Source organism: Myotis myotis, unplaced genomic scaffold (genome assembly GCF_014108235.1).
Source record: "Myotis myotis isolate mMyoMyo1 unplaced genomic scaffold, mMyoMyo1.p scaffold_m19_p_3, whole genome shotgun sequence".
NCBI classification, from domain to species: Eukaryota; Metazoa; Chordata; class Mammalia; order Chiroptera; family Vespertilionidae; genus Myotis; species Myotis myotis.
The window spans coordinates 14,665,012-14,688,379 of NW_023416335.1; the positions used below are offsets into that span (position 1 = coordinate 14,665,012).

Below are 23,368 nucleotides of genomic sequence, written 5' to 3' on the forward strand. Positions count from 1 at the left end.
GAATTGTTTTAGCTAAAAAGTTCCTTTTATAACTTAATTCTAATAACCATTTACATATTATTCTATTTTTATTTTTCATTCATTCAGAAGGCATTTCTGAAGCTCCAGCTATGTTCTTAGGGAGGATGAAAGTGCAGGAAAAGTAACATTGCAGATTGTCATAATCATTGCTTCTAAATAGCTGACAATTTACAAAAAGCATCTAACACAGAGCTTAGTAGTTGTGTTAGTTGCATCCCTTTCTTAAGTGAATTCTTAGGAGATGAACAACTGGTTCTGATTTTGATAGGTATATATGAAGGGAAGGAATGTGAAGCAGAGAGAAGAGCGTGGTAGAGAAATGAGAACACAGAATACACAGTAGAGTTGCACTCAGGGCCACCCCTTTCAAAACATGGAGAGAAAGAAGAGGAACAAGAAATATTAATTTAAAGAATTTTAATAAGTGGTGATTTTTGGCTAGTGTTTCACTCCATGAGTGCATGCCCATGAAGAAGTGAGATAATAGAAGTGAATCTACTATTTTCTATATTACGCTCAGCTTCACCATACATATTTATAGAGAGGACCTCTTATTACACATAGACTGTTTTTAATGTTTAAGATACTTTCTATACTTTATCTGCTATTTAGTCAATCTGCTCAGACACTGGAGGTAAGCTAGCTAGTGTTAGGTTTACCGGGAAACTTTACATCCGTCTCTCCTATTGTACTGCTACGGTGTTTTCAAGGATAATCTTGACCAAAGGCATATTTTACTTTTGGCAGTGACTTTAGAAACTAACTTTCATAAAGTAGATAGGGCTTCTCATAATCTGATAAAGCTGGAGCATAGCCATATCAGACGGTGATGGAAAAATACAGAAAGCAAGGTGGTACAAAAGTAAATTGTGGGTTGTCTTAAATGATGCTGAGGGGTTCATTCAGGTTTATTTGAATAAGTCACTAAGCTGAGGAATAACTTGGTAAGATCAGTATTTTGGAGTAATAATTCTCAAACCATGTTCCCATGATTTAATAAGCTGCATTGAGGATTTTTATAACTATAATTGAAGAAGTTAGTGGGTTTCTTATCTAATTTCCAGAAAAATATTAGTGATTAGAATATTCTCAAATTTAAGTTTTTCTCCTGTGGTGAAGAAATAATAAAGAAATATTCATAGGAAAAAAATCAAGAAGTTACTTTGGCAGCTTGTGTTTTCCATCAGTACATGCTAATGGCTGTGCTTTTATGCTGTCTATGTATAATCAGTCATTTTTCTGATGGCAAAGTTGCTGTAATTAAATATGTCAGTATTTCATGGCGAATTTGGAAACCACCATTAAGAATCTAGATGAACCCTTGCTTAACCAAGTGTGACGGCCTTACTTGTAATGATGCAAGACTGGAGACAGGGAGACTCATTGTCTTAAATCCTTTTTTTCTTTTTTTTTTTTTTTCTTTTTTTTCTTTTTTTTAATTTTATTTTTTTAAAATATATTTTATTGATTTTTTACAGAGAGAAAGGGAGAGAGATAGAGAGTTAGAAACATCGATGAGAGAGAAACATCGATCAGCTGCCTTCTGCACATCTCCCACTGGGGATATGCCCGCAACCCAGGTACATGCCCTTGACCGGAATCGAACCTGGGACCTTTCAGTCCGCAGGCCGACGCTCCATCCACTGAGCCAAACCGGTTTCGGCTACCATGCATTTATATGGAAAAAATTGGGGGCATTTCAGCCTCCCAAAATAACCTACTAAGTCACACCAAATACACTTAATTACATCCAGACTGATGCTAAGTATAACACCTTGATGAGCTCTCATAGGCTTTTCCGATACTTTAGAACACATCCTGCTAACGATGCACAACATAAATCGAGGTAAAGCACAGATGCTCACAGACACAGTTCAGAGCGATGGTGGCTTGATGCGGGATGTGAGTGTCTGCTGGGGTCCAACCCCAGCAGGTCCAGGGGTCCCCAAAGGGGTGGACGGAGTCGGCGAAGAAGGAATGACACGGAGACGGCGTTCAGTTGATCAGCAGCCTAGCCAGGATCTCTAGCCAAGTTCTGGTCAGGATCTCCAGCGAAGTTCTGGTTAGGATCTCCAGCCAGGTTCTGTGTCCATGTTCTCTTGCTAGGTTCTCCAGCCAGGTTCTCCAGGTTCTCCAGCCAGGTTCTGTAGCCATGTTCCCTCGCTTGGTTCTCCAGCCAGGTTCTCCAAGTTCTCCAGCCAGGTTCTGTAGCCATGTTCCCTCGCTTGGTTCTCCAGCCAGGTTCTGTCCAGTTTCTCCAGTCAGGTTCAGTCACCAGGTTCTAGTCAGGTTCTCTTGCCAATTTCTGTAGTCAGGTTCAGTCCAGTGTTGTGCCCAGATTTCATGATTCCCAAGAACCCACAGGGAGCCAGCGAGTCCGATGCAAAAGCAAAGAGTCATTCATTTCAAACCTAGGTTTGGCTCCCCTGCCACACTCACCGATGCAACGGTAAGCTCCAGTGGCCGAGAGCGAGAACTCTGTGTGGAGAGAGGTTTTATAGGGGTTTGGGGTAAGGGGAGGAGAAAGGACTGTGGGCCCTGCTGATTGGCCAGGCGTGAGTACACAGGATGTGGTCATAGTGATGGCGTGCACTTCCCTTGACTATCTTCCGGGAAGAAGCTTGCTGAGCACATGGCCAAGTTAAGATGAAGGGCATAGCCCTTACCCTGGGGCAAGGTGGAGGGCGTACTCCTCGCCCTTTCATTCCCCCCTTGTCTTGGAACTTCCGGCTCAATCATGAGACGGACTGCATTTCTATTCCACCATTGCTAGAGGCCCATACTGGGCACACAGAACTATCAACTGAACTATCCCTATAAGCTTAACAAATGGCCCGGTGGAAGGGAAAGAAACCATTTTAGATTTAACAACTTCTATTGAAACAGGATTTTTCTTCTTAAAATTCCTCCATGGCTATCAAAAAGCCAAATCAAGATTAATTTATCTACTGTCCTGATGTTTGCATACACACAACAAGAATGGTAACTGATTACCTTTGCTGGAATTTCATGGTTGAATCTTAATGTGCCCCGTAGGGCCAGGAAGCCAAGCCATCCAGCTGCCATCAAGCCTGCCTGCAGTATCTGCTGAGTTAGGTGAATCCCTCACCTGTAGCAACTCCACCTGAGCCCACGCTCCAGGCTTTAAGGCCCATCTCAGTAGCCCTCCTACTTTTTGCGGCCCAGAGTGTGTGGGGTTCTGCAGGGATGCAGAGGCATCTTTACTGCTCCCCTTCTACTCTTACCAACCGCCAGTGATGGTAGGGCATCAGCCTGACGCTCCAGCGCCAGCCATCTTCAGGGCTCCCAAGCAGGATACCAGGCTTTCTTCGTGGCATTTTTACTGGCTTCAAGTCTTTAGAGCTCAGATAGGGCTCTTCGAAACATGATACTCCAGTCAAAGTTTTCCGTTAATAAAACCACTATTAGGAACCAGTCTTACTGAATCTATGCAAAGAAACGTACTTATTTAGCATTGCCAGATTTCGGAGGAATTACATAAGGAGAAAAACATACTTATCTACTCTAAGATTTTCTGACTTTCCTTGCTAATTCCTTTTCATGGATTTAAAACAAAACAGTAACTGTTGGCATAAAACCTTCTTTCTATGCATAACCATGCCTCAGACCTTCTATTCTAAACAGGCTTTTTCCAGCTTTACTACCCCTGACATGGCATGGTGACTCAGGCCTGCAAGACAGTATTACAGGCTGCCAACTGTTAGCTGTCTCTCAAAAGAGACCAAAACCTGATGGGCACCCTGCCCTGCCCAGTTGGGCCCCTGCCCTCTTGGCAGCTAGGCACCCTTTACTTTTGGGGGTCACCCCACACAGCTCCCTTCCAGGACAGCCAACATACATTCAAACCTGCAAAAGAATCAAAGGTTAATATAACATATCAATACAATGAAACATAATATTGGCATCATGGCCGCTTTAGGCAGCCAAATCTTCTGCTACCAAACATGTGATCCTATAAATTGTCCTTGTCTCTTTGGAGCCATGTCCATGAAGATGCCGGCATTATCTAAATGTATTACACAGTATTGTGGGGGCTCCTGGTGACAGGAGTGATCGCGAGTCATGTTACCGGCATCAGGCAGGTCGAGCACGCCGTAGCTTGAGCAGGTTGCGTTGATCTCGATCGATGCTCCATTTGGTGATGAAGTCTTTCCGGATGGACCCAGGTCGCGAGGCCGTCTACCTTGAGAGCGGTGGGGGTCGTCAGCACCACAATGTAGGGACCCTTCCAACGTGGCCCTAGGGTCTCCCGGCGGTGCCTTCTGACGTAGACCCAATCTCCTGGTCTGTGCTGATGAGGAGTTGGGGTTGGGCTGGTCTCATAGATGGCGCGGAGGCGCGGCCAAATGTCCTCGTGCGCCCTCTGGAGCCCTCTCAAGGAAAGAGATTGTTAAAGAAAAGCCACCCAGTCCTCGCCAGTCTCCGAGTCAGACAGATTCCTCCTCTCTTGGAGAACTTCAAAGTCCTGATGGCTTCTAGGTAACCCTGTTTATCAGTTACAGCAGCAACAGGTACCAAACCCTTTCAGTACATTTGACCAGCTTCATTCCCGCTCACCTTTACAGATTCTAAGGCCCATTGTCTTCCTTTAACCAGCAAGCCAAATGACACTGGCCTGTATTATTTAATTCAGCACAGGCAGGGGGAAGGTCCCATGAAATCTCTGCCCTGAGGAACTGTGAGCCCCACCCTTAAATGTCCCAATCAGACTAGAAAAGCCACAAATACTTTTTAAATCTACCCCAGAATTCCAAAATCCCAACCCAGCACCGAATATCACATAGCAAATCAAAGTTCCCAGCAAACAAACAGACAGAGATGTTTACTAGTTAGGCGGGCAGATTCCACCTCTGACAGAGAGCAAGCGCTCTTGGGGCAAGCGTGTGCCTTTTTTTTCCCACAGACTTCCACACTTACATGAACAAATAATTATACCCAAGTAGACATACAAACATCAAATAAACATCCAACTTACACCCTTTCAGTGAGCAGACAGGAACAGATGTGGAGGCCTCCCTTTCCCACATCCCAGGACAGGACTTTTGACCTACGTCTCATCCAGATAGAAATGGTACTCATATTGAACAAGGAAATCAAGACTAAATAGACACAATAACTAGATACATTCCCCATTAAGAACTTCGAGGTGCATGCCACATTTATACCACAAAATACCAACAAATCAGTTTCAGTTGTGTCGAGATACAGAACAAGTCCCTGAACAGAGGCAGTAGAAAACTGCCTAGGAATGCTTCTTTTCTACCTTTTTAAAAGATAGGCCAGATCCGAACCCTTAGCCAGTCCGAGCTTTGACTTCCCTCCGGAAGTCCCAGAGATGGTGAATACCATCTAGAAGCCATTCCTCCAGATACAGGACAAGTACCTTAGAGATTCTTGATAATCTACATCAGTAATCCATTCACACAATCCCCCAAAAGTTAAAGAGGAAGGAAAGAACCATTCAATGTCCTTCAAGAGGATTTCGGCGAAACAACAAAATCGACAGATTTAACACATTGGAAAACCAAGGCCAGAAGTACCCTCAGACGTTTCAGGGGTACCAAGGAAGGAGAAGTTAGGCCACGTCCAGCCCTTTTCACAATCCACCATCAGTGACAAGTCCCAGTTCACTGGTTTACCATTCATTTAATATTTCTTTTTCCTCCTATCATACCAAGGCCATGCTTTCCAGGTAGCTAGAACTTTTAAACCACAGTTTCTACCTGAAATAATTGTACTTTACTTTAGAAATTGGATTACTGCTATCCTGGCATAGCTGCTAAATTTCAAAATGGTCACAATTTTCCTGCTGGGGAATTCAAGAAGCAAACCCATAACTATTAAGGCCAAAACAGTCTTGGGTTTTTATTCTGTACACAGCAAAAGGTCAAGTTCAGCTCAAAACTATGCGCACTCGTTTTTAAACTGGCCTTTTCCTTTACATGTGCACAGAAATCCTGGATGCATTTATGAATTTGTAAAAGCTTTTCAATTCTCTATCTACAAGCCCTTTAAAAAATACAAGCTCTATTGTCGGGCCTTATAAAGCCAACTGCTCAAAACATTGGTCTATCATACCACTAAAATTATATTAAGACCGTGATTGCTAATTTAGTATTAAATAAATCTGGGAGGCAGGCACACGTTCTGGCCCATCTGCATTTCCTTAGTAAAACTCTGCCTTAAAACTCCACCCCTGAAATCCCATCCTGCCTCAGTGAGCAGACATTCCTTTTGTGATTGACTAAGTCAGAGGGAGGGGCCTGCTGTTCCAAGATGGCGGCCCCCAGGGGCACGGCATGCCATGCGGCCAACATGGTGGCTGCCAAGTCAGGCAGCTCAACATTGTGGCGGTCTAAACTGTTCTCTGACAGAAAATATGATTTCCTCATTCTCACAATAAACAAGGGAAGAGCAAATCAAAACCCCTAAAAGAGAGATGGCCAACATTATATTGCAGAACTTTTTAAAATCTTAGGTAGCAAATTAAATATGCTAGCCCAAAACCCTATCCGAAAATGGACGGTGCGCACATAAGTTTTAAGCCAGCTTTTCTCCTAACACGTGCACAGAAATCCCAGACGCATTTACTTGGGGAGGGGGTGACCTATTTCCACAGACCCTCACTCAGGCGGCCGCCCGACCGCCACACAAAGGAGGGGGGAGGGCAATCCCCCTCCCTCCACACTCCCACACTTTCACCAGACATTCATTCAGACTTTAAACAATCCATTCAATTCCTAACAACTTCCCAACTCCTGAGGGAGCTCTAAAGCCTCCCCCAATCTCCTTGAAATGATCAATCACAATACCCAAAGGAGCAGTCTGAGTCCATCCCATAACATCCGTCCAGTACAAACACAGAACACTAAACAGGGCCCGAAAATACAGGCTTCCAACTCCATGGAAGCAACTAGACGTTGGCCTTACGCCAAACCGGCAGGAGCGACCTGCCTCGTCTCAAATCCGCGAGGGGTATATCCATCCCTCGTGAGGGGCATATCCATCCCTCCTGGGGTGAGGGGCATATCCATCCCTCCTGGGGAGCGGAACGTCTTCCAACTCTCCCCCGCCTGTGGTCGTTCATGGCGCGTCCGCCTAGACCCCTCAGGCAATTACAGATTCCAGAAACGAGCTCACACTGAACAGAACATACAACGACACACACATACCGCGGTCAGTCAGACTCTTCGGATCGGGGGTCCCTCGATGGTCTTGGGAATCCCGGACGAGCCCCCAAATGTTGTGCCCAGATTTCATGATTCCCAAGAACCCACAGGGAGCCAGCGAGTCCGATGCAAAAGCAAAGAGTCATTCATTTCAAACCTAGGTTTGGCTCCCCTGCCACACTCACCGATGCAACGGTAAGCTCCAGTGGCCGAGAGCCCCTTTTTTTCTTACTCATGCATTTGGTAGGTGTGCACAAATGTTTTGAATAAGCAGCAAGCAGATATTTGATAATTTACTATGCACCATTAACAGGAATTTATAGAGGACCCAGAAAACCTAATATAGTCCATATTGTCAATAACCTTAGTTTTACTTGGGAAGCAAACTATCACGATGTTATAATATTTCAGATAGCACTGACTTGACATAGGTGTTCAGAAAGAAATTATCGAGGCTTCAAATATTCAAGGAGGGCTTCTTAGAAGAGTGGGACTTTCACTGGATCTCATAATCCAGAGCAGCAGAAAGAAGGGCTTTTCTCTGAAGTAGCAATATGTACAATGAACATGGACTTGGGCTGACTGGAGTAGAAGGTATTTACATGGCATCCTGGAAAACAGCTTAGGATCAGTAAGGTTTGATCAAATCATGAGCATAGTCCAGAAGTTTAATATCCTAGCTTTAAAACTAACTAAATTATTATTCTTTACAACTCTTCAGACCTTTAAAAATGGAACATGTGAATCTTCAAATTATATTCTTTTTGTTAAATGTGTTTGTAATTCAACTAGGTCATGTTATTATAATTATTTACTAAAATTAGAAAAAAACGTAATGAATCACTTTAACTGTCTTTGTTTACATATTCTGTTGTTTTTATATCTGAGAACAAGTTTGATAAAACATATTCATCCAGAAGTATTTAATGTACATCTTTAATGTGATAGGCAGTGGATATCGGACAAAGTCCTGGCCATATTCTAGTGTTGAGGGGAATGGCAGGGAGTAGAAGATGGACAGAAAGATGGTCATTTAGGGAAAGAATAGGTTTGTTATGATTTTCAGTAAGGTGATCAGAGAAAGCTAACTTAAGATGATATTTCTACGGAATCAGTGAGCGAAATTAATAATGAATTATCTTTGGCATTTTTCAAAAGCTATGTCAATTGCATTTTCTCATTTGAAATTATTTGCTTGAGTATAAAAGGGAACAAAATTAGATATTCGATTTCATGTGCCCATCAATGATTTTACAGATGAATGCGCTGGACACTCTTGGTCAGACTGCTTTGCATAGAGCTGCCCTCGCAGGTCACCTGCAGACCTGCCGCCTCCTGCTGAGTTATGGCTCTGACCCCTCCATCATCTCCTTACAAGGCTTTACTGCAGCGCAGATGGGAAACGAAGCAGTGCAGCAGATCCTGAGTGGTGAGTTCAAATCGCTAACCATTGCATTATTCTCTCTCTCCCATGTCCCATCCCCTAATGAACACAGACAAACTTAGTACCTCCTGTTTTTAGCAGCTCCTTGGAATGTTTGTTTGTTTGAATATTTTTGCTGCCTTTCCTTCCTTATAGTTTAGCCAATGGCTCTCTCTGTCAGCTTTTTTGGTGAGGTGAAGTAGGTATCATGAGAAAAAGGTTTAAATTAAAAACCTGACTTGTGTGTTACAATCAAAGGTTAGTTAAAGCTCATATAAACAGTGTGGAATTATGGTAGCTCTAAAATCTGTCAATAGAGAAAATTTCAGGTCATTCATCTGCTTAGGATCTTTAATTAATTGTTCTTACAAATGTTATATTCTGACCTGTGTTTTGTAATTTAACTTCATTGCAATTTTCTGAAATTATCTTGTGTTTTCCTGGCTTAAATATAATTATAAAACCTGGCTGAGTATTAACAGTGCCCACCTAGTACAGTGTTTGATACTTTAAGTGCTTAGTTTATTGAGGAAGAATATGCATGTTTATTGAGGAAGAATATACATAAGACTGATACAAAAATAGACACTAGTTCCCAAAACCCCAAAATTAGACAAAATAACACAATCCACCTACTGAAAAATGATGAAATTGCTACAACAGAAATTTCCTATACCTGACCCTTATTTCTCATTTCTTTAATTTTGACTGTGGAATTTATCTGCTCCAGAATAACATAACAAAGTGGAAAAGTAAAATGGGGAAAGCAACAGACTACAACTCAGAAGTCCTAGTTCTTGTTCTTACCTGTAGCCCAGTCCTTTACTCCATCAGGTGCAGGACCCCCTTTTTATAATGAATATTTTGTAATATCCCTTTTACTATCCAGAAGTTAATACATAAATAATATGGTCTAACTATATGGATACCTTCCAAAAATCTATATTAAATGTCCTAACTATAACATTAAAAAAAAAAAAATGACGGTAAGTCTTAATTATAAACTACTGGCAATATTTATGTCAAAATTAATGTCAGATTAAAGAAAATAAGCAGTTTTTTTTATAAATGAGCATTTTAAAATTGTTTTAGAAGATTGGACTTTTCTTTCTAAGCCTACTTATCCAATTGTTAGTCACTAGCTACATGTGGCTAAATTTAGTTAAAATTAAAATTAGAATTTTAAATCATTTATCAGTTGTACTAACCACATTTCAGACACTCAATAGCCACACGTGGCTGGTGGCTACTGTATTAAACAGCACAGATAGAGTATTACTAGCATCACAGACAGTTCTTTTGAACAGATCTTAACTTGAATTCTTCTGATTATATATTCCATTGTGGTTATTGCATCGCTTTTACCTAATCCTTTACAGAAGTCAGGATTTGGGGAATTAATGATAGCTAAATTACAATTGAAATCCCCATTTGCATTTATTTGCATTTTAAAATAAGCCATTCAGACCTATTGCCAGTTTTGTAGTCCAATACTAAACAAGTCTACAGGAGATTTTTTAAAATAACCAACGGCCTTTCAGGCTTTGAAACTCTAGCTTTTTTTAACATAGTATAGTGGATATTTGACATTTTTTTTGTGTGTCCTTATTTAGCTTTTTGTTTGTTTGTTTTTTCATTTTAGTGAGACAGAAAGAATTAGGGTTTCTAAAAAAATTAGAAACCAATCTCTAGCCTTTGACCCTAGGTGAAATATTTATTTTCATCCTCTTTGAAGTCAGTGTGCTTATAAAGAATTTTATTAATACAGTATTTTGCATATCAGCTAGTCTTCTTTTGACTGTATTTCCTTTTTAACTTCATTTTTATGTGTTTTTTTTTAATTGTGCATCTCGTTGTATAAAGGTCCTGGGCTGTGTGTGTGTCCTTTCAGCTAATACTTTGTTCACATTATTTCTAAAAATGAATCTAAACCTATTCAGGATTTATAATGGATGCATTATTTGTATAGTAATTAACCAATATCTTTAAATAACTCTATTCTTTGATTAGGACTAAGTCTTTCTCATAGTTTTCAGAAGCATCTGAGGCCCGGTACACGAAATTTCATGCACTGGGCGGGAGGTGGGGGGTGGAGGGGGTGTCCCTCAACCTGGCTGGCCTGCACCCTCTCACAGTCCTGGACACCCCTCGCTCCTTACTGCCACTGTGCTCACCAGCCATGAGCCCGACTTCCTGCATTGAGTGTCTGCCCCCTGGTGGTCAGTGCACGTCACAGACCGGTTGTTTTGCCGTTTGGTCAATTTGCATATTAGGGTTTTATTTATTATATAGGATAGCAATTTTTGTGTGATTGTAAAATTATATCTTTTATAAATCAGTCTGCATCGACAGGTGTGCCAATTTCAAATCATTTTTAGAATTTAAAAATTCAGCCATAGTAATTGTATCCTTCAAATGCTAGAATCTGAAAATATCTGAAGTTCTAACTCTATGTACATAAACAGTTGTCATTTTATTCTGTTGAAATGATAAACTAAAAATATCATCTATAGATTCCCTAAGGCTATTTCAATGAGTTTTACCAACTACCAGAATCACTATCATTGGGACATAATATGCACACCTTAAATGCAGTAATGTCATGCACAGTTAGAATGGAGGCAAATGAGATGTGAAAGACAGAATAAGGGAAGCCAACGAGGTAAGATTTGACATCATTGGCCCAACATAGAATAGCATGGAAGTCAATTCAGCAGATCCTTTCTGAATGATCTTCATGTAAAAAGGAATATAAAAATGAGCAAAACCTAATTCCCTTCCTCAACGCTTCCTAACTAACAAATGTAATAATCTCTCACTCAAAGAAAAATAATTTTTGATATCTCAAAAATGTACTTTATTAGATGAAATACTCTATTCTTTCCTCCCTTTAATCTTAACGTTTTATTTGCTATTATTATTATGACTAAATAAATGCAGTTTGTCTTCCGTTAAAGAGTTCCCATAACTCACTCTGTAAAAATCTTTTTCCTGAACGAAGCACTTTAGAGTAGAAAGAGAAGTATTTCTTCTGAAATCTAAAACCTTTTTTTAGTATCAATAGATCTTCCCATTTGCACAGTGGACTGAATAAAGATGTCTCTAATCATAAAGTAATGCAATCTTAAATCTGAAAGGAATTTAAGGGAAACCAGCAATCACTTAATAGGTGCAAAAACTAAGCTGTTAGGTGATTTGTCTGTCACAGTTAATAGAGCCCAGTCTAAACCCACTCTCCTGGACTTCAGTCCTTTATTTCTATTATCTGAATGTGTGTACACATTATAAAAGTCGCACTTATTGTTCATAAATGTATTTTGAGTGATATAGTACATTCATTTTTTTAAAAAACATTTTCATTGAGGCCAATGTATAATGCATTTTTGTTTTGTTTATATTGGATTAATCAAAAGACTCCATTTGTTAGCCTCATACTTATAGACTTAACAGCCCAATTTAATTATATTCTACTTAGTATTTATATCACACCTCTCATTTTACAGACATTTTTTTTTCCTTTCTTTATTGATTAAGGTATTACATATATGTCCTTAACCCCCTATTGCCCCCCCCCCCCTCACATTCATGCCTTCACCCCCCTGGTGTCTGTGTCCATTGGTTAGGCTTATATGCATGCATACAAGTCCTTTGGTTGATCTCTCCCCCTTACCCCCACCCTCCTATACTTTCTCTCTGAGGTTTGAGCATCTGATCGATGCTTCTCTGTCTCTGGATCTGTTTTGGTTCATCAGTTTATATTGTTCATTATAATCCACAAATGAGTGAGATCATGTGATATTTATCTTTCTTTGACTGACTTATTTCAATTAGCATAATGCCTTCCATTTTACAGACATTTTGAATGTGAATTAAATTTCTTTTTTTTTAGTAGGCCTTTTTTTGTACACTGATTATGTTTTCTAAGATCACTGATTTAAGGAGTAGTACTTCTGTCTCATATTGAGGAAACTGAGGCCCAAAAGAAAGGCTGAACATTAAGTACTGAAAGCTGAGTGGCTTCCCTAGGTTTGCATAACAAAATCCATGGCAAAGCTTTGCTACAACACTTTGTAAAACCAATCGGTCTTGAAGATGATCGTGATCTTGTGGTGCTTTGTATCTTCATTCCCCTATGTCAAGTATTGACCAGAAAGTTTGAAGAATAGAGTAGCAGGGTTGGAGACGGATTTATGTGTCTTAGAATTTATTTAAATTTGGTTTAGGATGAGATGGATATAGATTGAAGTAAGAAACCACTTATCTTTTGTTTGAAAAAGATAGGTCTCAGAATCTGATCCTTTAATCTCTCTCTTTGTTTTCACCAAATAATTTACCCTCTTTAACTACTCTGTGATTCCTTGAAAGTCAACACTAGTCTTTCCTTTTATGCAGAAAGTACACCTATGCGTACTTCTGATGTTGACTATCGACTCTTAGAGGCATCTAAAGCTGGAGACTTGGAAACTGTGAAGGTAAGTTAATGCTTTTAATGTCTTGAGTAGCACTATTGAAGCTTTGCTAACCATTTCACTTTAAGCTTGTAAGTGAACCTACTCAAATCCAAACAATGAAAGGAATGAGCATAATAGGTGCATAAACAAGAGAGATCTCTAACCACAAAAAGTTTCCTAGTATGTGCCTTACATTCATTAAACTCTTCTTTAGTCACTTTTCTTGTGGTTATGTGATAGCTCTTTTATTTTCACTTACATTAATTAAATTGTTACTTTTGGCTGCGTTCATAAATTTCTAAGCTAGTTCAAGCCCAGGTAGTAGTACAATAATGTTTAAAACATTGTTTCTTGAAGTTTTCCAAGAGATTCTCACATTGGCTCTGGGAAAGAATGATCCTGCAACCATTAGGAATTATTTATATGCAGAAGATGGGTTTTCCTTTTTATGTAACTCTGCTTGCTAAGAAAATTTTAATCAACCTTTATTTGTGGTATAAACAATGGTTATAAATTTAATGTTTCTCAAATGAAAAGTATATTCTAATATCAAATATACTTTTAAAAACACACACACTTCCCATCTACAATCATTCATGTAGAGATGAAGATAGAAGAAAGGGATATAGTTTTTGGTTTCATTATGTTTTGTTTTGTTTTTAAGAAAGGCCGATTGCAATATTGTTATTGCCAGTCATACCAGATTTTATTTTTCAAGTTAAACTTTGTCACTTATTAATAAGCCAACTCTATTTTTGTGACTTTTAGTAAACTAATTATAGCACTGTTGATGACGTATACTATTTGAAAGTGACGGTACACACTTTTTAAGCTCTGTGGCCTAGAAATTTTATTTTTGTTTTAATATCTGGTCACTTTCAGTCTTTCTTTCATCATATAATAACATCTAAGTTACTTAAAGAAAATAGTAAATAAATAGCCACTGGAGAGAAAATTTCAAGTTCTCTTAGATCTAAAATTACAGTGTGTTTTTCTTTTTTTCTTAAAAATACTCTGTAATTTGAAGTGTATCCTAATAAAGGAAAATGTTTAAATATAAAAAATGATTAGGACTCCTTTTCTGTGTCACAGCATGGTAATATCAGCACTAGAATTGCTAGATGTACCCATTATAATGAAATTAAAACTTTTTTAATGTAATAAATTAACAAAATTCCATTATCTTTTGTGTGTAAATATACTGCTCCTTTCCGGTTTCCTAAACAGTCTATTCACAATAAAAGACCAACTATATTTTTTTGAATGGAATCAAAATGGTGGAAGAAAAAGCACAAATTAAGTGAGAATTAGGCTGCATAAATTTCTTTTCCTAGAGGTTTTAGAAAGTATTAGAAATTAGATATTAGAAGAAAAGCTGTTTGCTGAGTAACATATTTGACATTATATAAAGCAGCTAGAAAGGATGTGAAATTGCTTTGTCATTCAAAAAGGAAGTAAAACAGACTAGAGATTAAAAAAATTCCAAATATCGAAAAGCAAGTATTTAATAAGCAGAATGGGGTTTTATTTTTATAACCTGGTAAAATGAGTTGTGTTTCTTCATTTCCTCCCTCATTCCGATTTTGCCAGTCTTCTCTGGGGAGAAAAAAAAGGTAAATTAAAAAATAATAACCAGAAGAGTAAGTGCTTCAATCATGTAAGACACCACTGGTGTTTACTAGAAATTTTTACAGCCTTTCTTTTTAGTTTATGTATTAATTTATTCGTTTTTATTTAATTGTATATTTTTATTCTCTAATTTATGTGTTAATGTAGCCACAGACTCACTTACCATGAAAAGATAAGATGTTTGACCTGATCAGATGATAATGTTCTTCAGAAGTTAGAGTCTGGTGCTTTTCCACATAGAGTCGATGCGATTGTAGGCTCTCCCTAATACTGCCCAGACTTATTTCTGTCATGTAAAAATTGTACCGTCTGAAAAGTCCTGTTTTCACCCTACCAGTGTGAAAGCCCCTACTGAGTATATCAATAGAAACAGGTTCTTCATTTTTAACCAGCCATGCACCAAAAAGATCAGGAGAACAGGGTCTGAGTCTTTACTACTCCTTACCAACCCCATTAAAAAGGAATTCACTTAACCTCACTGAGCCTTGGTTTATTTATAAAATGGAGATAATTATCAACTTCACAGATAGCAATTTACTGAAAGAATATGACATTTTTTACAAATTGTAAATGATTGTTCCAATATCATTGTATTTCGTCTGTCACCACTGGTGATGCAGCCTGTCAGTCCTTACTTTGCTTCTACTGATTGTAATCAAGGAGAGTGGCGTTGGTACTGAAATGGTAACATTCAAAAGGAGAAAAGGAGATAGAGGAGAGATTTGGAGGGCATAGCTGAAAGAGGTGGAAGTAAAACCAAAAATTAGAATACAATTACAATCAGTTCGACTTGTAGAGTTAGACAAACATCCCCCAAAGATCAAGTAAAGCACTGTGGACTGCATGGCTTTGTTGGTTTTATTATATTTTTGTTTTGTTTTTTAAGAAAGGCCAATTGCAATATTGTTATTGGCAGTCATACCAGATTATTTTTTTCAAACTAAACTTTGTCACTTATTAATAAGCAAACTCTACTTTTGGATCAAAGGGCCAAGTGTGTGGCCCAAGCAGAATTAATACAGTTTTTCCAGAGCCTTTTTTCTTGCCCCATCAGAGGAGACAAGAACTCTGGGTAACTCTGCAGTCAAGTGGGGTTGCTCTTATTTGAGAGAAGAATGGCTAAGAGCATGCAAAAATGCTGTGACTAGCAGTCTTGGGGAGCAAACGCCTTAAAAAATGAAAAAGTAAGGCATCAGTTGCCTTGCAAATGCTTGTTTTATTATGGGTTTTTCCTTTTTATTAGGATTTTGTGAGAGTCAATTGCTCTGTAAATAGTAAGAATATTTTTAGACATACTACTGATTTTTAAACATCACTTGTATTATCTATTCTTTGGAAATAAATATTAGAAAATTACAAGTTATCCAGATACCTGTAGTATTTTGGAGCAAAGTCTGTGACTAAATGTTAATGTTCCTCTTATGTTTGTCTGTGTGTATGTGCCATAAAAGCAACTTTGCAGCCCTCAAAATGTGAATTGCCGAGATTTAGAGGGCCGGCATTCTACACCCTTACACTTTGCGGCAGGCTATAATCGTGTGTCTGTTGTGGAGTACCTTCTACACCACGGTGCCGACGTCCATGCCAAAGACAAAGGGTATGTGTTAGAATCCAACTGTTTGGGATTCATTCTTTTGAGACTTAAAAAAAGTATTTTAATATTTTTTAGGTCTTTGATTGTTTTTCCTATTTAAAAAAAGTAATGCAAGTGTTTTAAAGTTTAAAGTATAAACTAAAACATAGAAATGTATAGTATAGAAAGTGAAAATTCACCTCTTAGAGATTAATTACAACATTAAAATTTTGTTGTAATCCTCCCAATTTTTTAAATGCATGTACTAGTGTGTATGCTGCTGTGGGGGTTGTGGTTGTTTCTAACATAAATAATGTCATTCCAGACAATTTGCTTTGCAATTTCCGTTTTTCATCTAGTAGTATATCTTGAATATCTTTCCATATCAGTATTTAATAGTTTATCTCATCCTTTTAATGCCTATAATATAGTATGAATGTGTTTATATAGTTTGTAATTTATTGTTTAACCCTTGTTTTGCCTTAAAAAATGTATAATCTCTTCCAAAAAGAAGCCATCCATCCCAAAGTCATCAGTATTAAAATAGAAACATTTTATTTTTTTACTAATTCACATCTATATTTTTATATTAGTTTACTAAATTATTTCTGTTTATCTAGACAGAGTTGTGTTATTTTTTAAATATATTTTTATTGATTTCAGAGAGGAAGGGAGAGGAAGAGAGAGAAAGATAGAAACGCCAATGATGAGAATCATTGATCGGCTGCCTCTTGTATGCTCCCTACTGGGGATTGATCCCGCAACCCCCGGCATGTGTCCTTGACCGGAATAGACTCTGGGACGTTTCAGTCCCCAGGCTGACACTGTGTCCACTGAGCCAAACCAACTAGGGCTAGACAGAGTTTTTAAAGCAACCATGAAAGCTATTTAGAAATGCAAGAGGAAGTTTTAATTGAAATGAGCTTCTTCTGAGTTAATTTCACGTCATCTCAAAATATAAGTAAGCACATTTCTATGCAATACTATAGAACTAAACCATACAACTTAAACTTCAATTAACTGTTATGGGACACATCAGACATAAGTATTCAGTAATAGTACCACTAGCTCTTTCAAAGTATTACAGTGTACGGAGAGCAACATTTGTTAATATTGCCCATTTTAGCACTTAGAATTTTGATCTCAAAACATTAAAAAGGAAAAAAAAAGCATGATCTGTAAATAAAAAGGCACTTGTACCTAGTTTGTTCCATGTCTTAAGTGCAACTTAAACTTACCCTTTTGATGCACCCTTTTTTATGGGAACATTTTTGGTCCCTTTAGACTATCAGCTGCCTTCTCAGCAGAACTTAGAGTCATCTCAGAATAGTTTGCTCATAATAAGGTGGCTTTATTTTCTCATCTGACTGGAGTTTATGGTTCACACCATTATTTTCTTTAACAAATACTTAAGTTTGTCACTTAGATTTTGAGTTTTCATTGCTTGGCACCTAAATATTTAAACTGTTACACAAAAAACATAAAAATAAAAACCAAAACCGAAAGGTAGAATTTGCCTAAATAAATAACCTAAATTGCATTGTACATTTTATAAGATTGCAGTGTTATCGTTAGGAAAACCCAAATGGAAGAAAATTTGAGAGAGGATAAACCAAATTATTAAGTAGTTATTCCTAAAATCACTTTGTAGTGTTGCTTTATATTGCCAGGGGATGAAACCTAAATGAAAAGTGTTGTGATGGAGGCCCTGACCAGTTAGCTCAGTTGGTTAGAGCATCATCCCAATACACCAAGGTTGCCAGTTCCATCCCCACTCAGGGCACATACATTGATTCTTTGTTTCTCTAACTCAATAAAATAAAAAGAAAGTATTGTGATGCAACCTTTTTCTGTGTGTGTGTGCGTGTGTGTGTGTGCGCACGCGTGTGTGTATTTCAAGGATATATGTATTTTAAGGATAAGGATTACTGAATTTATATCCTTCACTAAGAAACTATGGAAAGTCCTTATATTTAAAGGGACATTTTAAAAATTATTAAGCCTCACTTGGAAATGGATGACTATATCTTCAAGACCAGAGGAGAATTTTCTAAGTGAGTCTGTAGTATGGTCAATGCCATAGAAGAATTTCATTATTATTTTCATAATTATCATTTTAACTCAAAAGATTTGTCATATGTCTTAAAAATAATTTTTTTCTATTTAGTGGCCTGGTGCCCCTTCATAATGCTTGTTCATATGGACACTATGAGGTAGCTGAGCTTTTAGTAAGGCATGGGGCTTCTGTCAATGTGGCGGACTTATGGAAATTTACCCCTCTCCATGAAGCAGCAGCTAAAGGAAAGTATGAAATCTGCAAGCTCCTTTTAAAAGTACGTAATTTTAAAAATTATAAAGTAATTATATTTATTTTTGGTTAGTATATACAATTACATCAAGGTAAATTCTGTTATGTACAATAAGTGCTATAGAGCCGCTTCCACTTTCCTTTTTAGGAGGATGTTTAAGTGTGGTGTCATGATACTTACATAGCTTTGAGTAGTGTCTGAAGTGCCTTCTGAACTGATTTGATTAAGTTCAGATAATTACAGCTCATCAAGGTAGGTTTTGGAGAGAGTTGAATTAGTTTGCATTGCTTATCTAATACTTATAGTATTGATATCAGAAAACATTTGTACAAAGAAAAACAAGTTTTTTTATCAAGTTTGATTTTTTTTACTGGCTATTTTATTGTTAAACTCCTCATTATTAAACGTTATTTAATATATCTTATAAAAACTTTATTTTAATATCAGATTTTAATTAAAATGTAAGGTAATCTCTAAACAAAGTTATTTATATAAATTTTTGGTATATACATGAAATAGTAGAAATTAATAGTTATGTGAAACTAAATAATTTTGTGTTCTTTTTAAAGGATGTGAAAAATGACTAGACATGTAGTTCGTTCTCTCTCCCTCTCTCTCTCCCTCTCTCTCTCTTTTTAACTAGAGAAAAACTTGTCCTGGGTTAAATATAAATAAAATTCTTCTTCCACCATTCTTATGGCATCAAATATATTATCATGAGTATTGAGAATAACACTGTATTTGGTGCACATTTCTATTATCACTGGTTAGTAAGTCACTGAATTCATTGTCTAGCTTGTATCTTTCAAATTTCTCCAGTGGGCCAATAGCAGACTGTCATAATAAAGATTCTTGACTTTTATTTACTTTATTTCATAGTATATATGATTAAACTCTTAAAAGCAAATTAATTGTTAATATATTTATACCTCATTTCATGATAGATGTTAAGACTTATAATAAAAATATTTTAAAATCACCAAATTTTCTTCTGCATTTAGAATTAAGTACTTTTTCTACCTGTGTGTGCTCCTCTTTTTACTTCTTTTTCATGCTATTCATTGAATATCTTTGTGTAATTGAAATCTGATCAAAATTTTACATCCAGACTATTCTTAAAAGGAAACGGTGTTTCTAAAGACAGCTTGGAGTCTGCGAAAGTATATTGGATAAAAAGTAAAAGATACTTAGTATCTTCGCCATTTCACCATCCTTAGACTTAGGGCTTTGGTTTAGTAGTAGTTAGAAAGTTGATCCAGTACACTGCTAAGTAGGGAATTTGAAAAATAAAACAGGATACTTCCTCTGTTGTTCAAAATGCATGAAGAATAGATAACTTTCCTTGGATGAGTGAAGGTAAAGTTAAATAAACTAACTTAAAGAAAGATACTACAGAAAATACAAACCCCATTTGTTTTTTCTTTGTAGCATGGAGCAGATCCAACTAAAAAGAACAGAGATGGAAATACACCTTTAGATTTGGTTAAAGAAGGAGACACGGATATTCAGGACTTGCTGAGAGGAGATGCTGCCTTGTTGGATGCTGCCAAGAAGGGCTGCCTGGCAAGAGTGCAAAAACTCTGCACCCCAGAGAATATCAACTGCAGAGACACCCAGGGTAGAAACTCAACCCCTCTGCACCTGGCAGGTCAGCATCATGAGCATGCCTAAGCCTCACTGTCCCTCCTCTGGTACCTACTACAGCTTATTGGGAGATGAATGCTGAGCATAAAGAGTACTACTTAGTAAATGCTTTTGATTGACAAAATTTTATATAATCTCTTACTGTAAAGTCTCTTAATTATGTGATAATAGTATTAGCTTTTAAAGCAAAAAGTACTACAACTTTAACATTTTTTCGATCCTTATTATTTATATACAATTTTTTCCCCTTTAAACTGACATGCTTGCCTTTTTTTTACTTTAATAGCCGGCTACAATAACCTGGAAGTAGCAGAATATCTTCTAGAGCATGGAGCAGATGTTAATGCCCAAGACAAAGGTGGCTTAATTCCTCTTCATAATGCAGCATCCTATGGGGTGAGCACGCTAAAGTTTAAGTCTAGAAAACTTTACTGACATTTACTGTTTTGTTAAATGTATACTATGTACGAAATAAATAGATAATTTAGCACAATTATAATTTTCTATTCAGAGTGTTTCTAGCCTTCCCAATTAAGCTCAACACTCTTTTTGGCCAAGGACCACACTTTTTATAGTACAACTAGAAGCCCGATGCACGAAATTTGTGCAAGAGCCTTGGCCCTGGCCCCTGCCTGCCGCTGCCATGGCTGGGGACCTCTGCCACCTCTGCTGTGGCCCCTGACCGCTGCGGCTTTGACCAGAAGGAAGGATGTCCAGAAGGACATTCAGTCTAATTAGCATATTATGCTTTTATTATTATAAAAAAATCATAAATATATAATGGCAGCTCAGTTAATACTTATTGATACAGATAATACTCTACTGCAAGTAGATTTTAGAAATTATAAAAGCCAGGAATCCTTTGTAGACATGGAAATTGTGGTTGCTTATGTTTATCATCCACATTTTTAAAATAACCAAGTAAATTGTTGAGCTATTGGTATATATAGTTTCATAGAATTTGAATTGACTAGCTAAAACCATACAGTGAAAGTCCAGCCATGCTCTCAAAACACTGTAACTAATCATCAGCCAAAAGAGGAAGAGGAATGTATTGGCTGCCTTGGTGCCATATGTTGGAACTGACTGCCTGGAGTCACCACGGACCACTTCAGGCCCAGTGAATCACACAGGGAGAGCATGAACGCTGCTGTGCTTGTCTGCTCATCCACTTAGTCCCAATTGGGCTATAAAACTCACAGATGCCAGATTGTGCGTACCAGGGGTCTCACAGTTGGGATCACTACTGATGAGGACAGTTTCCAGGTTTACCAATGCCTGACAAACTATAAATAAAAACTAGTCACTGTGATTTTCATATTCTCTTACTCTCTTCTTCCGTGCCCTTCAGAATGAGAATATCCTGACTCCCTCAGGCCCCCTGCAAAAACCAAGCATGTTTTTCTTCTGCTTCCCACCTACGTTAAATTAGGGCCCTTTTTACATTGTATTTGTCATTTAAAACATTTGAAAGCTGGATTCTGAAACCATATTAAATGGACTGTTTCTCCTGGAAACATTCTAAGGGTTCAGTTCCTTTTCTTGGCCTGCCAGTACTTAGTATCTTCACCATTTCACTTTTCAGGACTTTGCTCTTATCTGTGGTATAGAACTGACCTGCAGCTTATTTATAGCATGTGTCAGCCTTAAATTTCAGTTTCTATTTTTGCCTCAGTGGTGTAGATATTTAAAAAACTTAATAATTGTGTTTTTAGTGTACGTGGGTAGTAATATACTCCTTTTTATTTATCACTCTTTCAGTCAGACTTTTGTCAGCAAGTTTTAAAAGCCTTTAACTGGTTTCCCCAAGCATAAACTATAAATTTAAAGAAAGTTTAATAATACACACCATATATGTAATACATACACATAATTTATATACATACACATAATTATCCTTGGACTACCTAATTTTGGAAGCCTGTGAAAATTAGTCTACCAAATTGTATTATTCTTTCAGTACCCATGGGAGTAGAGTAAAATTAATATCAGAAACAATTTAAGTTGTAACTTTACTGTGAAAAAGCTTGAAATTATCCCATGCTTTTGGTTAACTAAACAAAATAACTAAGATGTATCCTCCTAATAAGGGAGATAAATGACTAGGTTTTGTTTTGTTTTAAGTGATTTTGACATAGTACTATAGATGGTGCCTATTTTTATCTTCATGTTAAGATTAGCTTTATAATGATGATATTATTCAAAATCCCAAAAAGATCACAAAACATCCTATTCTCAGTAATCCTCCCCTGATTATGCTTTCTTTTTTTTTTTGTTTTTGGTCTTTATATCGTCAAAGTAAATATGAAATCTTTATTAGAAATCTATACAAATCTGATTTGTATTTTCTAATAAGTTTCCTTCTCTTTGTATTCTCAAATTACCTTTCTTAAAATGAGTAAGTATTTATATTATGTTAAAAAAAAAAAACTGTAATGATACCTTAGGGAAAAAAAAGTGCCTTTTCTTTTTGAAATAGGTACCTTTAAGAGAGCCAAAATTGTCTTAAGGAAAATAGGAAAAAACATGTCCTAAATCCCATCTTGGGATTTTTGTCTTCCCTTTCACTGTCTCTTCCCATTCTCATGAAATTCAGTTCAGATAACTCAATATATTGAAGTTGAGCAATAGCGTGAGCTAGAAATTTATTCTCAAAAGATAATGTTCTTCTGAGTTAATTATCAAAAGTAATCAAGTTAGCCTGGCTGGTGTGGCTCAGCAGTTGAGCGTCAACCAGGAAACAAGAGGTTACCAGTTCAATTCCCAGTCAGGGCACATGCCCAGGTTGTGGGCTCAGGCCCCAGTGGGGCATGTGCAGGAAGCAGTCATTTGATGATGTTTCTCTCTCATCATTGTTTCTCTCTCTCTATCCTTCTTCCTTCCCCTCTCTCTAAAAATCAATAAAAACAGATATATTTTTTAAAGTAATCAAGTTATTCCAGGAAATGTATCCATAAAGGACACCAATGTGCCACTTGCACACAAAGATTATAGAATATTGGTGTTGAAAAGGGTTTCAGAAGTACTTTAGTGGTAACCAAACTAGCATCCTTAAATGTGTATATAAGAATAAAGTTAATTTTTATTATTCTCAAAAGCCTAATCATTGCATCAGTATCACCTTTGCA

The 23,368-nt window shown here is 37.3% G+C and overlaps 1 protein-coding gene across 1 annotated transcript in view; it reads left to right on the top strand.

The window, feature by feature from the left end:
• TNKS (tankyrase) overlaps positions 1-23,368 on the top strand; it is a 149,929-nt gene that overhangs the window by 102,949 nt on the left and 23,612 nt on the right. The window contains exons 12-17 of the mRNA XM_036300913.1: positions 8,469-8,640; positions 13,027-13,106; positions 16,166-16,311; positions 18,455-18,620; positions 20,025-20,244; positions 20,527-20,636. Of these exons, the coding sequence (XP_036156806.1) occupies positions 8,469-8,640; positions 13,027-13,106; positions 16,166-16,311; positions 18,455-18,620; positions 20,025-20,244; positions 20,527-20,636 (894 nt within the window). The remainder of the gene's footprint in view (positions 1-8,468; positions 8,641-13,026; positions 13,107-16,165; positions 16,312-18,454; positions 18,621-20,024; positions 20,245-20,526; positions 20,637-23,368) is intronic.